This window comes from Saccoglossus kowalevskii, chromosome 3, assembly GCF_978046115.1.
Source record: "Saccoglossus kowalevskii chromosome 3, keSacKowa6.1, whole genome shotgun sequence".
Taxonomy (NCBI): Eukaryota; Metazoa; Hemichordata; class Enteropneusta; family Harrimaniidae; genus Saccoglossus; species Saccoglossus kowalevskii.
The window spans coordinates 26,631,430-26,647,286 of NC_140643.1; the positions used below are offsets into that span (position 1 = coordinate 26,631,430).

Here is a 15,857-nt window from a genome sequence, read left to right on the forward strand (position 1 = left end):
TTTGTGCACATTTCAAACTAGTGTCCATAAAAATAAAATACTAACAAAACTTTAAAATTCATACAATAAGCTTTCCGAAAATATATAGTTTTGTGGACAAGGGAGGTCATCTTGGTTTCCTAATTAACTAATTAAAATACCTGTCAGGCAAACTGCATCTCTACCTTAAGAACTTTTATACAATTGTTACCAAATTCTTTTATAAGTAGCATTGACATTAATAGTAAGAGTATGTGTAGTATTATTTGAGAAACATGAATATTAGAAGTTAATTATTCATGGGATCAGATACTTTTTTTTGGCAGAATTGCAAAATTTTAGCAAGTATTTTCTGCACAAAATTTTTGGATATATTGCATTGTTTTAGGACTTTTATCTCACTTTTGCCTCGCAAGGAAAAGATCGCATCAGATGGCAAGTGCATTGTTAAGTTTGTATCCATCCCAAATTTTGATTTAATCTAGATTCTGAATGGGCAAGGTTGTAATAGTTACACTATGCTTATTTTAGATATGTTGTGTCGCATCTAGACTGACTGATGTTGGCTGTATTCATTACAAAATGACCCAAACCATGGGTCTTTATAGTATTATATAGTTCTCTCTTGGTACTCTATTACCGGTATGTTAGAAGACCATTGTTTTTTATCATATTTTATAGCTTGCTATTGAAGTTTTGTTATTAAGGACAGTTCTTATTACATGTACTAGTCTACATACAAACAATTGCATTTGCTTTTATAATGTTAATGTTGAGAAAATCTGAGATTGAACTTTTCATTTTCAGTTTTGTCTTACTTATCAGCTTGATTATTATGTCCCAAGTCTGCTGCGTAATACCACAAAACCTCTAATGCATAATTTTAAAAGTAATCCCAGTAAATGTATGGTTTCAAATGATTTAGTTTTTACATTTGTTTAATGTTGTTATTTTTATGGTTGTAAATGTTAGCATTAGATAGAGCATTTTACATTTAACTTTATTGGATTTGACTGCAAGCGAGTCTCTCCATAATTACATGCATTTGTACGTACCATTTGAGTTAATGGTGGCCCTAGATCAGTTAAGTTATTGGTTTCGTCCAAAGACATATCGCCCTACTTGAGGATTCATTTACTTCCATATGCACTTTTTGAGAAAATGCATTCGGATAATTTTTTAAGACAATCATAAACTGTATAGCAATGACTGTAGGCACTGTAAGACACTGTAATACTGCTATTATTCTTATTCTGGTTAACAATTAATTCTGTTTTCTTCTGTAGAAATACAACATAGGTGAAGATCAAGTAAAAGAAGTTACACATCTTTTTCAGAAGTTGGGATTTCTTGTTGCCAAGCGTGGTAATGTGAAAGGAGATAATTTTGATGAGTTACAATTGCCAGATTATCCGTCTCTTTCCATTCAACATCAGTACCAAGTACCATTGCTAGATCTGTTGCCAAACAATGAGCCGGTAAGTCATATCATTTTAATTTTTATGCTTGAATTGATATAAACAGGTAGAAAATATGAATTTCTACTGGGGGAAATGTTAGTATCGTAGCTGCCTCTAAGTACACAATTAAAGGGACATTTCTGTTTCAATAATTAAATGACATGCATCGACCAAGCTGACATCTCTTATATTTTCACACATCCCTTGCCCACGTTGTGCTTCATGCAATATTTACTCATATTTAAATTAGTGGGATCTGCATTATTCAAAACCAGACTGTTCATTTGCTTTATCTGTGCCCGCGTTCCTTTCAAGCATCAGTCAGTTTTGCCACACCGAACAGTTAACATCATCTCAGCAGAGATCCTTGCTCACGTATTCTAATCATTCATTGTTTGAGACAATAACATTCAGTTTTTATCATGTCTCAAGGACATGGCAAATCTAACGCTGATCATGGCGGTTGCAAGTTTCAATGAAATCACCGTACTTCAGCTTGCTTTCAAAACATATACAGAGACTATAGACTAAGTGACTCGCCTTCGCAAGAACCGTCAGAATACAACATACATTGTAGGTTCCACCCTACAATGAACAAGTTCATCCAACGACATCATCTGTTAAAGTAGCCCATTAGAACACACATTATAAATTGTATTCATAATCATACTATTAATACTGAGCCAAAATGATCTTCATGAATACTTTATTTTCGCTGAAGAAATGATTCACTGAAAAAAAATCCAGCGAATATACCCAATTTTTTCCTATATTTAACTCTTCCAAAATCAGTGAAAATAAATTCTATACAAAACAAATTACTTCCAATTAAAATAAATTAAGTCAATGAAAAGTCAATGAAGAGCCAGTGAATTAATACAACTTCACAGCAAAGCTTTAATGGCACAAAAGTACTGTAGAATACTTTATTTTCGCTTGGAATTTATTTTCGCTATTTTCCCTGGAGGGATGATTCTGTGAAAATAAAATCCAGCGAATATACTTTTTTTCCTATATTTTACATTCAACTCATCAAAAATCAGTGAAAATAAATTCCATACAAAATGCCTAAAAAGCCTTTTCAGTATTCAGTATTCCACAGTAATTTTTGTTTAGATGACACACATACTGATCATATTGCCATGTAATAAATGACACATCACTATGTGTATCTGGGACCACAAAAGTAGTTTTGGCTCAGTATTACATGGATTAAAAAAGAAAGCAGTGAAAAACACAGCTCATCATAAGAGATGCTAGAAGTTCGCAGACAGCAGATTATTGGCCAGTTTGCAGATAACACAGAACTGATGATTGCGAGTTCACACTAACACTCAGAACTTACAACTTTATTTACAAATAGTATGCTGTTGCATCAAACCCAGGCATAAAACATGCAACCAAATTTTAAATGAGATTATTTTTGTTACATTACATTTTTTTTCACTGTGAATGCATAAATTATTCGTTGATTTCAAATTTTTGCTGATAAGTAAAATATTATTATTCTTCGTGGGAACATGGAGTATAATAATAGAGCTTATTGTTTCCCTGCCAACTTTGTGAATTTAAAATTGCTCAAAAAATAAAAAATGTGAAATTGTTCTAGTCGACCAGCATTTTTTCAGCTTACAACCTAGGAGACTCACAATTGTCAGTTCTGTGTTGCCTACAAACTCACAATCAGGATTATTCTGCTCTCCGTGGACTTTCGCAGCCTCACTCACATGTACCGGAAAAAACATCATTCAGATATCTGATGTTTTGAGTACGTGACTCAGCGATAAATGTAAAGACCTGAGAATGATCACTTAAGATTGTATTTGTTCTTAGAAACTGAATTGGACACCAAAGCCATTTAAAGGAGATGTTCAGATTGGCTGGCGATACGAGTGTTATCCCGATGTGGTATCACAGTCATTAATAACACGGCTTATAGCGTACAGTAGAACCAACAGACAACATGAATCTTATCAACATTATTGGAAACATGGTGTGCTTTTGAAAATTTGTCAGGTATGTACATAGACAAATAAGAAAGTTTCTTAACACCACTCCTTAATTAATTGATCCTAAAATCCTGATGATAGGTCCATATACATGTATACCTGGGTGGTGTGTACATATAGTAACGAGATATCCTGAAAGCTTTTGAAGCATGCTAATTCATAGCAAATCGGCCACTTTACTTGCGTACAGTGCTGGAATACATCAGAATCCAGTGCATGATGGTGGTTGTTGTTCATTTAATATTCTAATATGAATACGAGTACGATAAATTATTTGTGTAATAAGCCATACATGACATAAAAAATAGTGTGGAATACTTTATTTTCGCTGGAATTAATTTTCGCTGAAAAGGCTTTTTGGGCGTTTTGTATGGAATTTATTTTCACTGATTTTTGATGAGTTTAATGTGAAATATAGGAAAAAAAGTATATTCACTGGATTTTATTTTCACGGAATCATCCCTTCAGCGAAAATAGCGAAAATAAATTCCAAGCGAAAATAAAGTATTCTACAGTATTCAAATTCAAAAAAACAAGTACCAATAGTTTAATTAACATACATTTATTTGGAGCTATCCAATTTCTGACATTTAATATAATTCTTTTGTTCTTTTAGTTTAAAGACAAAGATAAGTTTTGCTATTCTAGTATACCCCCCGTAGTACTATTCAGAATAATAATTGTTGAGGTAATTGGTTTTTAATAGCGAGTGAAGTGAGAGTGGTCGGAGCATATAACATGTGTATATATAAAAGAGTATGGAAGAAATCTATATACCCTAAGAGTTTGAATAAGGTGCACTTCTAATCAATTGGTGACATCATTTGTTTGTTTCAAAAACTATGGCGAAGCGAAACAACTCACTCAAGATATAAAGCATCTTCAGAACAATGATACTTGAAGGGAAACATTTTTTGGCAATGAACTGAAAATAATTAAACTTTGAATAGTGCTTAGGGTCATTTTGATCGTGTGTGGTGTTATCTTGAATTCCACTTAAATCGCATGTTAACTAATAACTTGATTTCCACAGGTCACATGCTTCAAGGTTCTATGGTTATGTCTGTTCCATTATTAGTAAATCAATAAACTACTGAGCTGTGCTCATTTTTAAAAAAAAGCAGTAAATTGAAGTCAAAATGCAATAAAAACAAATTAAAATCACCTTCAAAATTTATCTCATATTAAACATTATTCCATGTCATGCATGGTCAACATTGGAATATTATCAACCTGCTGATATATTGTTATAAGTTTTGATTTAGTAGAATTTATAAATTTTTAATTCATAATTAAAGATTTTAGTGAGGTATCATCATCCAGCTTGCAATTCATAGCTAAAGTTAATTCAACCTAATTTATTCAGTAGATGTGTATTCCATACTGCACCACGCTTGAATTATTTAATAGCAAGTCATAAGGGAGCACTTGATGTTGTTTTTATACCATGAAGGCCTTATGGGGAAAAATCTGATCTCAAGACACGTTTAATGGGATACACAATCAATATGTAAGATTTATTGTTGTCAGCATGGGTAGTCACAAATACTAATTGTGTAACATGTTTTAGTGCTTAATATTTTTAACAATGCTCAAAGATGGGCGTACTTAATTTTTCTCAGTCCCGGGAAGCTTACGAGCAGCTAGTGATGAAACGTGGTGCATTAACCCTGCTAAATGTTAATCCTGATTTGAATTTAGGTAGATGTGAATATTGTGAGAGATCAAGAAGTCAGCAATACTGTCAGTGTAATAGGACGAGTCACAGTTGATGAAGAAGGTGAACTCCATGCTACACAACTACTATGGTCTGTTTTATCTAGATTTATCTTTGTGGCTGAGAGCTATCTCGCCGAGTGGCAAGGACTTTTCTCCAGAGTAAGTTGATCTTCATCTCAGGAAGGAAGACACATCTGATGATAAAGGTGTAGCCGGGTCGCATTACATCTTCACAGTCAGTTAGTCCAATCAATCGTAAATAACAACCCGAAAATCATTACAATAATTATTGGTATATTTTTGTTCTACTTTAATATTCAAAATCAATTGGTATATTTGTTTTGATATTCAACGGAATTATCCCATGTCATGATTTATGGGCCATAATTGTATTAACTTCAAACCTGGTATTATGTTTCGTTTGTTATCTAAGGTTGTATCTCAATAACATGACTAAAGTCTTCAAAAATATAGTGTGCTCATGCCACCTGGTATGATCTAGGTCTACTTGAAGTACCTAGTATATACATTATACAAAAGCAGTCAGGCTATGCATCTCCAATAAGTGGACAAATATATTATATTGTATCACCCAAATTTTCATTTTAATTAGAGAATTAAACTTATCATTAAATAAACAAATCTGTGAGAGAACCACTCAGGGTACATTTATAATGAGTGAAAAGCATAAAAAAACACCACATTTTACATTACATTAAATTTTCCTTTAAAAATACTTTATGTCGCAGAGTTGTACATCTCTCAATATCAGCACTATCATTTCCAATGTCCTCTGCAATTAATTTTGAAAGAAGGGTGCCTAATTTGCAAAGAAAATATATAGCTACTTTTATAGCAACCTCAAATACACTGAGATAAATAGCACAGCCCCCATATATGCATTAACTTAAGAACTAATTTAAAGTTTGCGTTTTAAATCTTTAAGTTCACGGCCAATCACACCTGTAATTATAAAAGTGATACCTACAAACTATCACAAACCCAGCACTTACTTTGCCTTTAACCTTTCTCCATGTGCACTAGGGATTGGTAAACCTCATCTTTTTTTCTTTCTTCTCAATCATCTGGTTGATTTTGGTTTGCATTTGTTGAAAATAACAAAATATTGTGAAGGATGGTTCCCTTGGCGAAGGCAAAGTTCATGGCAGCATTAAAAGCTTTTGAGGTCACCACACTGACAATTTGTTATCACCAATGTGTCAGATAATAATTTCTTTGAATCGTTTAATAGGGTACAAAATTGAAAGTCTCTCATAGGAAATAATGATGATAATTCTGTTTGGCAGCAATTAAATTTGAATCAAGAGTTAATACCAAAGTACATTTAAAATCAAAGAAAGCTTAGAAAGAACTCCCATGTGCTGAGAGTATTGGAGACACATTAAACATAATTTGAAATTACTTAGCTGAAAACTAATTATGCAAATCAGAAAATTAATATGAACAGATTTGAGTGTAAAACTAATGAGGTCTGCGCAATGTAACAAAAAAATCTATGTACCAAGTTTAATTGAAATGTGATTAGAACCAAAAAATTATGAATTATTATGCTAATTAGGGAATTAATATGAACAGATTTTTACCCCAAACTAATTAGGTTTGTACATTGTCCTAGAGCATCTTTGTACTAAGTTTCATTGAAATGGAATAATTAGTACTTTAGATATCAGTGTGAAAGCTTAAAATTGGTTAATTATGCATTTTAGGTAATTAATATGTACAGATTTTAACCCACAATTATCCAGGTCTGTCTATTGTCCTACAGCATCCATGTACAAACATTCATTGATATGTGATGATTAGTACCTGAGATATCAGTGTGAAAGTTGGAAATTGGTTAATTATGTAAATTAGGTGATTAATATGCACAAATATTTACCGAAAACTAATTGTGTCTCTGCATAATTCTAGATTCATTGAAATGTAATGATTAGTACTTTAGATATCAGTAGAAAAGCTGAAAAATAATTATGCAAATTAGGTAATTAATATGCACAATTATTTACCCTAAAACTAATCAGGTCTCTGCATAGTCCTAAAGGATCTATGTACCAAGTTTCATTGAAATGCGATGATTAGTACTTGAGATACCCGTGAAAAAGCTGAAAATTAACTAATTATGCAAATTAGGTGATTAATATGCACAAATATTTATCCGAAACAATCAATCTCTGCATAGTCCTTGAGTATGTAAGTACCAAGTTTCATTGAAATGTAATGCTCACTACTTATATTAAAAGCTGAAATTTAATTAATTATGCAAATTAGGAGGTAATTATATGTATTGATATTACCATTAAAACTATCAGGTCTGTGCTGTGTCATATGACATCTATGTACCAAGTTTCATTGAAATGTGATGATTAGTACTTGAGATATCAGTGGAAAAACCGAAAATTGACTAATGATTATGCAAATTAGGTAATTAGTATCCACGGATTATTACCAAAAACTAATCAAAACCTAGCATTAGTTCAGAGCATCTATGTACCAAGTTTCATCAAAATCCAATGAGTGGTTGTTTGGAACCACTAAAAAATAGCTCATTATCATGCAAATTAAATAATGAACAAGCATGGATTTTTACCAAAACCTAATCAAATCTGTGCATTGGCCCAGAGCATCTATGCACCAAGTTTCATCAAAAACCGATGTATGGTTCTTGAGATAGCAGTGGAACAGTCGGACACACATACACACATACATGTACATACACACACACACACATGTACATACACACACACACACACATACAGACACACTAACTGCAAAGACTCCCATTATGTGCTTCGCACATGGGAGTCAAAAAGTGCAACACAGAGTTTGAAATTAGCATCTGTAAGCAACAAGGGACACTCGTTTTACATTGATATTAAGTAATGATGATTCTCACCTGACCAAAGTATTCATATTAAAAAGGATATCTTGTGTACCAAAACCGACAGGTGGCTTTTTATGCTGACGTCGTCTCCTGATCTTTTATGTAGTCTCATTCATTTATTAGATGTTTGTTTGATACTGTATTTGCAGGTGTATTTAGAACCTAGCTGTTACTATTATCAAAGTGCTGATTCTAGCATCTGCCTTCAGATACCCTTGCTAGAGTGCCTGAATGCAGTGGATTCCGGGAAATCTGAACTGAAAGTTACTAATGGAACTGAGCAGTTTGTACTCAATTTAGCTGCATTAATACCATTCAGAGGTAAAATGTGTTTAAACTAATCACCATCTTTTGTATTTTTTTGGCAATAATTTGAATCACATGATTTATATTGTTGACATGTACTAACATGCTGATCTATCTGCTACAGTGATGCACAATCACCTTCATACATTTGCTTGGTCATTAGATGTTTCCTGAACCCCTTACTGTGATTAATGGGCATATAACAATCCACGCACTTAGATACACAGAATCATAAAAAGTAAAAATAAAATTTTCAAACCAGCCAGATACAATCTACATTAATCGAGCTGTAAAAACGATGCAAGAAGATATAAATATTAAACGGCATATAGATACCCGATATATGTGGTGGAAAGTGTTGATAATGCAAGCAGTTAATTTTAATTTTAATTCAATTGCCAAAACCACCATCAGACTGTACAGATGTACATAGCCTGAGATGAGATACTGATTGACTTTTTCTTTGTACCATACACGACGTTTTCTAATTACACTTAACATTTTAATAGGCCATTTACCGTTCATTGCGATATCCCACATTATGTATGAAATCGAAGGGAGTCGTGTTTCTAAAGTTGTGGCCAAACATCGGACCATGTTTGGCCACACACAACATTAGAAATGTGCAATTGTTCTCTTCATTAGTGGGAGGAGCAATAGTTTGGCTCCAATAAATGCTACCCTGTAAATCTAGCAATTAACTTCGCACAGCAATCAAATATTGTACAATTCTATTAGTAGTCTTTAGTATTCAGTATATATGCCAATCAAAAAAACTAAGAAAATATGCAGATTATCCCTATGTATCAATGTAATCTGTCAAGCAATTCTTGAAATCAGTGGATCAGTATTTGAACTTGGTATAATAGAATCAAACTGAGAACAAAAATGGACAAAAGGAAGATTATTTCTAGTCAGCATGCATGCATTTTCCCCAGAATACAGAAAAAATTTAAGAAAAAAAATCAAAGTAACAGCTCCTGTGTGCTCTAGGGCATTCATTGAAGAAATAATTTAAAGTACAATGGACATAGGAAATATCCGAGATTGATATAGTGAACACAACACAGAAGTGTTTTAATGAAGAGTGATCTTTGGCAAAGATTTTAGTAACATGAACAGGAAATTAGAATTTTTTGGAAGATAAACGTGTTGACATTCACAATGTATTTCACACTTATCAAACACCTACTATGCAGAGTTCAACCACAAACAACTCAAGTGTGTGGATTATATCAGAGCGCCACCTACCGGTACATTGTATAGAGAAACTATATATTTAGGCAAAATAGTAACTACCGGTAATAGGCATGGATTTAAACAAACTGTTATCACATTATCATTAGCATTATCACAGAGCTAATAAAAATTTTTGAGGTACATGCATCAGCAGAACACATACACATACACAAATGCATATACATGAATGTAAAAGCACACATAGTTAGGTAAACTTGTGCAACACACAGGAATCAATAAGAATTGCTATTTTATGGCATAATGCTGCTGAATACTGCATATTACAATGTATAACATGGATTATGTCACTGAATATACTGGGTGACAATACAAAGCATACCAAATTTGTTTGAGAAACACAGAAGCACTAAAACAGCCCCAAGTATCTAATTTCATTTCAGCTATCCAAGGAGGCATATAGCAGGGGACATGTAGTACCGTATGTGATACAAACACTGGTCACACGCAATTATATAATCAAATTATGACCTGGTGGGCAATCCTGAAACCAGTTACTGTTAAAAGAATTCCTGTAAAATTATGCTGTTGGATCATTAATAGTTGCATTATACATGTATGTATTTATTTCAGCAAATATATATTATGTACAAAAATAGGTTTTAGAATTCAAATAAAATATTATCAATGTACGAGAAAGATGCTTTGTAATGCCACTACATTAGGGATATTTGCCCTCAGGCAGATGGTCGTAACAATAATATCAAAGGTTGTTATGTTACACATCTGTTACAAAATAAGCCATACATACTCGAACAGTAAATTTAAAAAAATGTATATATATGAATACTTTTTAAGTATTCTTCTAAATTTTGCATTGATATTTTTATAAATGCTGTTATATGCTAATTCTTCAGTGGTGCCCAAAATCATAATGTGATCAATACACACAGAAAGTACAATTTTTTCTGAAAAATTCAATACAGGGTGAAATCTACCAATTTGACTTCTTTAGGTAATTGTGAATGAGAGTGGGGCTCTGAAAAATCCAAAATAAAAATAAAAAAAAATATTAAAAAAAAACGCAAATTTTAGGTACAACAATACACTACAAAATGTATATGTAAGTAAGAAAATTCAAATAGATTTCAAGTGAAATATGAACATAGCATCCAATCTGCTAAAATTAGTATAATAAAATACCGTACATTCTATTTTTTTGTAAATTGAATAGTTAAATAATTTATAATAATAATAAAGAGGTGGAAAGCAGATATGGCTTTTGTTCATGTTCATGTGTGAATCAATGGACCTAAATAGTATCTGTCGCCATGGCAAATGAAATTAAACAAGTGAACATGTGACTGAATTGAAGAGGAAATATCTGCATTGGAGACAAGAAACAACTAACCTATATCTGTTACAATGATAATACAATTAGTCAATGAAAAATCTGAATTTTTAAAAAAATGTTCTAATATCTTTTGCTTGCGATTTACAAAATATTTTTGCAATTACAACATTATAAAGAAAGAAAGTATGGCACCAAGTGGTTGCTATGCTGACTATTATCAATAATGACGGCTAGCAACTGTTGACTTCCCATATTCTAGAATGTTGCTATGGTGACCGATTGTTAAATTGGTAATTATGACATCACTGTTAAATTTTGTTTTTATATCAATGGTTCATATCCAGCCTAGTCCAAATTAGACTGCATTTGATGAAACATCCAGTGACTGCTCTCTATAACTGCTTAGCTTATAACTGCTTACAAAGGTAAATTTATAAAGTTTTTTTTTTTATTTCGCTTGTTGTATAACATTAAATTATTCATTTGACTAATGCTTTCCATACAGTTGTTTGAGCCATAGACCTTAGAAATATAAGTACCAGTATTTTATGTATAAGTATTTCTAGGTTCTATGACTGAACATTACAACATATAGTATTGGTGGTTTGGTAATGACAGAGATTTTCCTTTTCACTGAATTGTGAAAATCAGTTTTATTCTGATTGATTTAAAGATATTCAATAAACAATCAAATAAGCAGATCATTATAACCATCTCAAAAGGCCTGTTTGTTCATGTGCATCTTGAGTGTTAAATTTAATTTTATAATTGATATTTGATCAAGAGTTAGTAGTTTGATTCGGACCCATGAAAAGTAAACACAATGTGAACACGAATTCAACGGTGACAAACTTGTCACTTTAGTGTGTTGCATGCTACAATACAGCTGCTTTTCAGATTTGAATATTTAGCATTTAATTCAAAACACTAACGTTTAAATTATATAATATTGTATACGTTTTTATTGACTAGTGATTAATGCTAAAAAACAAAACAAATACAAAACAAACAATTAAACTGACGTTTAAAGTTGCTTTATTGTATAATACAACCGTCGTTCATATCATTATGAGTAACTGTCAATACTATTATTAGTATGTATCAATAATGAAATAAATACAAATTACGAATGACGTTATGATCTCAACATCTTAGAGTTCCTTGCTCTAAAAACGGCATGCTGTTCAAACAACAGCATGTTATGCTAACAATCCGATTTAATTTGAACTGCACTCTCTCCTGTATAATTCTGAAACAGAAAGAAACGAACGAGCGCTTAGAAAACACGGTTGTTCAGATACATTTGGACGTAATTCGATACTAAAGTGCACAAAACTCTCCACAAAACGGATATCGATGAAAGTTGTTTTGGGAGTTCAAAATGGCCGCGGAGTGTCTCACTTAGAAACCACACTTCTTCGTGAGAAACTTGATTAATAATGATTTTCGCAGTAAAATTTTCATCTAGACCCATAAATAATGATATTACAATAATGTTATCACTCACCATGCTAATAAATCTGATGAAAGTGTCAGCAACTGACTTCTACGGCGACCTGTCATCAGAATGGAACTAGTATACTGAGTAAGCAAATAACACCGAATAAACGGCAAGGTAAATACTACGTCGGCACAGATCTAGAAGCAGTACCTACACACGAATTGGTGACGTCATAAAATACATGACCTTCAATCGGGGTCGTTTCCTCGGTATATACGAATTGGTATATACAAATTACAATAAAGATACTTAAGACATTACACATAAGGTAAAACAAATCACGTGACAATATAATGATAATAACGGTAATAAATCCTAGCTTAACAGTTGAACAGAACGCTCATACAGTCAGTCGGGTGACGCCGAGGGTCACGAACTGTGTTGCAAAATGGCCGTGTGGTTGAAACTGGGTCATGGCGTTACGGGTGAGGAAGACATCATTAAACACTCAAAATCACAATAAAACGGGGAACTGGTTGCATATTACGGCGTAGCCAACATGGGAAATAAAAAAACGCCCAATACAAACGACATGGGTTCGAATCACACTAGATACACACTCACCAGAACCGAAGCAATCAGAAACCAGCAATCGTTTTGGCTTTTCCGTTCAACTCATCGGAACACTGGAGTAGTTAGAAAAATGAACACCACTTAACGACCAACGTCGTGGCGTGGTACACAAGCGTGCCATCAAAATAAAACAAAATTAGCTTGAAAAGTCAGTGGGTTCGAGTCCCGCTCAGAGCTACCGTAAAAACGTAAATCAAATAAACTGAAATCTCTCAAACCGTAAACAAGTAAACAAAGAACGTCGCAAAAAAATAATAAACCTCACAAAACTCCACCATACAAAACTGAATGAATAAATAATAAAATAACTAACGTCTTAAACTGGACGACGCGCAATTTGTTCAACAGTTTCCAGATTGTGACAAGAGATAAACAAGACCCAAGTCAAGGTAAGTTTTGTTAAAGTGTCGATGGCGTTCCCTATATTACGAAAACAATTCAGGCAACAGACGAATATCTTCTGTGGTGTTGTGGAATTTATACCGTGTCTGCGGAATTGTTGATTGAGGGTTCGAAGCCAGCAGTTAACATTTTGTTAGAAAGTTTCACAATTAAATCAAATATCCAATGATACCAGTATATTTATTTCATTATTTTAACAACTTGCAATGGTGGAAGTTGGTCAAACACGAGTTCTTACACCTAAATAAGTATCAAATATTTGTCGACACATTTATTCTCTCAACCTTGTAGAGGTGGAAATTAATTAAACAACAGGTATTTACTCACAAATATAATGGTCAATATTTGTCCATACATTCATTCTGTCAATTTAAGAACTTGTAATTGTTGGAATTAATCAAATGAGAGTTGTCTACACCAAAATAAGTTTCAAATACTTGTCCACACATTTATTCTCTCAATTTAACAACTTGTAATGGTGTAAAATAATTAAACGAGAGTTGTCTACACCAAAATAAGTCTAAAATATTTGTCCGCACATTTATTCTCTCAATTTAACAACTTGTAATGGTGTAAAATAATTAAACGAGAGCTGTCTACACCAAAATAAGTCTAAAATATTTGTCCGCACATTTATTCTCTCAATTTAACAACTTGTAATGGTGTAAAATAATTAAACAAGAGCTGTAGACACCAAAATAAGTCTAAAATATTTGTCCATACATTTATTCTCTCACGTTAACAACTTGTAATGGTGTAAAATAATTAAACGAGAGTTGTCTACACCAAAATAAGTCTAAAATATTTGTCCGCACATTTATTCTCTCAATTTAACAACTTGTAATGGTGTAAAATAATTAAACGATAGTTGTCTACACCAAAATAAGTCTAAAATATTTGTCCGTACATTTATTCTCTCAATTTAACAACTTGTAATTGTGGGAATTAATCAAACGAGAGCTGTCTACACCAAAATAAGTCTAAAATATTTGTCCGCACACTTATTCTCTCAATTTAACAACTTGTAATGGTGTAAAATAATTAAACGAGAGCTGTCTACACCAAAATAAGTCTAAAATATTTGTCCATACATTTATTCTCTCAATTTAACAACTTGGAATTGTGTAAAATAATTAAACGAGAGCTGTCTACACCAAAATAAGTCTAAAATATTTGTCCGCACATTTATTCTTTCAATTTAACAACCTGTAATTGTGGGAATTAATCAAACGTGAGTTGTTTACATCAAACTAAGTATTTAATATTTGTTGAGACATTTATTCTCTCAATTTAACAACTTGTAATGGTGTAAAATAATTAAACGAGAGTTGTCTACACCAAAATTAATCTCAAATATTTGTCCACACATTTATTGTCACAATTTAACCACTTGTTAATAGTGGAAATTACTTAAATGCGACTTGTTTAATCAGTTGACATCAATGCAACTTACTGTAAATGGGGTAATTATTCACTGGGTTTTAATTTAGCTTATTTCGCTGACTGGAAAATGCGCTAAATTAAAACACAGTGAATATGTACAATTTAGCATAGAACACATTATCTAAATGACGAAACCGTGAATTTAAAACCCACTTAATATGCCTGAAATGGTAAATCAGTGAAAATTAAACCCAATGAAAATTAGTCATTTTACAGTACCCGCAGACAGTGCACAACAGAGTATCATTATTGAGCAATTATAAACAGGAACGTGTCTTGGCATTAGGGTTAGGGTCGGGTCAGGTATGGGCAACAGAATTATTAACAGGAATGTGTCTTGACATTAGGGTTAGGGTCGGGTCAGGTATGGGCAACGCAAATGGCAAACACCCAATTGGCAAGATGTACACTAACGGGTTATGGCATGCATATAGTTTACACAAGTAAAAACACAAAATTGGCAATTTTTTTGGACAATTGTAACTCAATAATAGAAATATGTTGTATTTCTATATATATACACACTATATAGTCTTATCAAATGCAAACACATCCAGTTAATCCATTGTGGTCTTGTGGGTCAGTTCTTTACATAGTGATCAGGAGGACCTGGGTTCAATTCCCTTGCCCGCCCATCTTTTTCTCGCAAACACCATTTGGCAATAAAGCTAAATATGACAACAAATTATTTAATTTGCATGACTACCCACATAGCTCAGTTGATTTGTACTATGTCAGCAATGTGAGCGATCGCTGGTTCGAATCCAGTATGTTTAGTTAGATTTTTGAATGCTAGTGAAGACAGTGCTCCTATGAGTAGGACTTAAATCCAAACTCCTGTGTGAAGACACTCGTGGTACAGTGGACAAGACAGTGCGCTGGGAACTCAAAGATCGCAAGTTCGAATCACGGATTGGACACTCCTACGAAAGACATGAAAGACGTTAAAAACATAAACAGCGGTTTCAAAAACTCAAGTCAGGAAAACAGAACACAAGAATACTACCCCACA

The 15,857-nt window shown here is 32.9% G+C and overlaps 1 protein-coding gene and 1 long non-coding RNA gene across 2 annotated transcripts in view; one reads left to right on the forward strand and one right to left on the reverse strand.

The window, feature by feature from the left end:
• The window catches only part of LOC144345063 (uncharacterized), a 79,837-nt gene that overhangs the window by 59,341 nt on the left and 4,639 nt on the right, over positions 1-15,857 (forward strand). The window contains exons 8-11 of the mRNA XM_085496976.1: positions 1,266-1,457; positions 3,273-3,455; positions 5,150-5,326; positions 8,219-8,390. Of these exons, the coding sequence (XP_085353102.1) occupies positions 1,266-1,457; positions 3,273-3,455; positions 5,150-5,326; positions 8,219-8,390 (724 nt within the window). The remainder of the gene's footprint in view (positions 1-1,265; positions 1,458-3,272; positions 3,456-5,149; positions 5,327-8,218; positions 8,391-15,857) is intronic.
• LOC146747653 (uncharacterized) lies at positions 12,062-13,538 on the reverse strand. Its single transcript, XR_014928972.1, has 2 exons — positions 12,434-13,538; positions 12,062-12,175 (listed from the first exon to the last, which is right to left on the reverse strand). It is a non-coding gene; the product is annotated as an uncharacterized LOC146747653 (long non-coding RNA).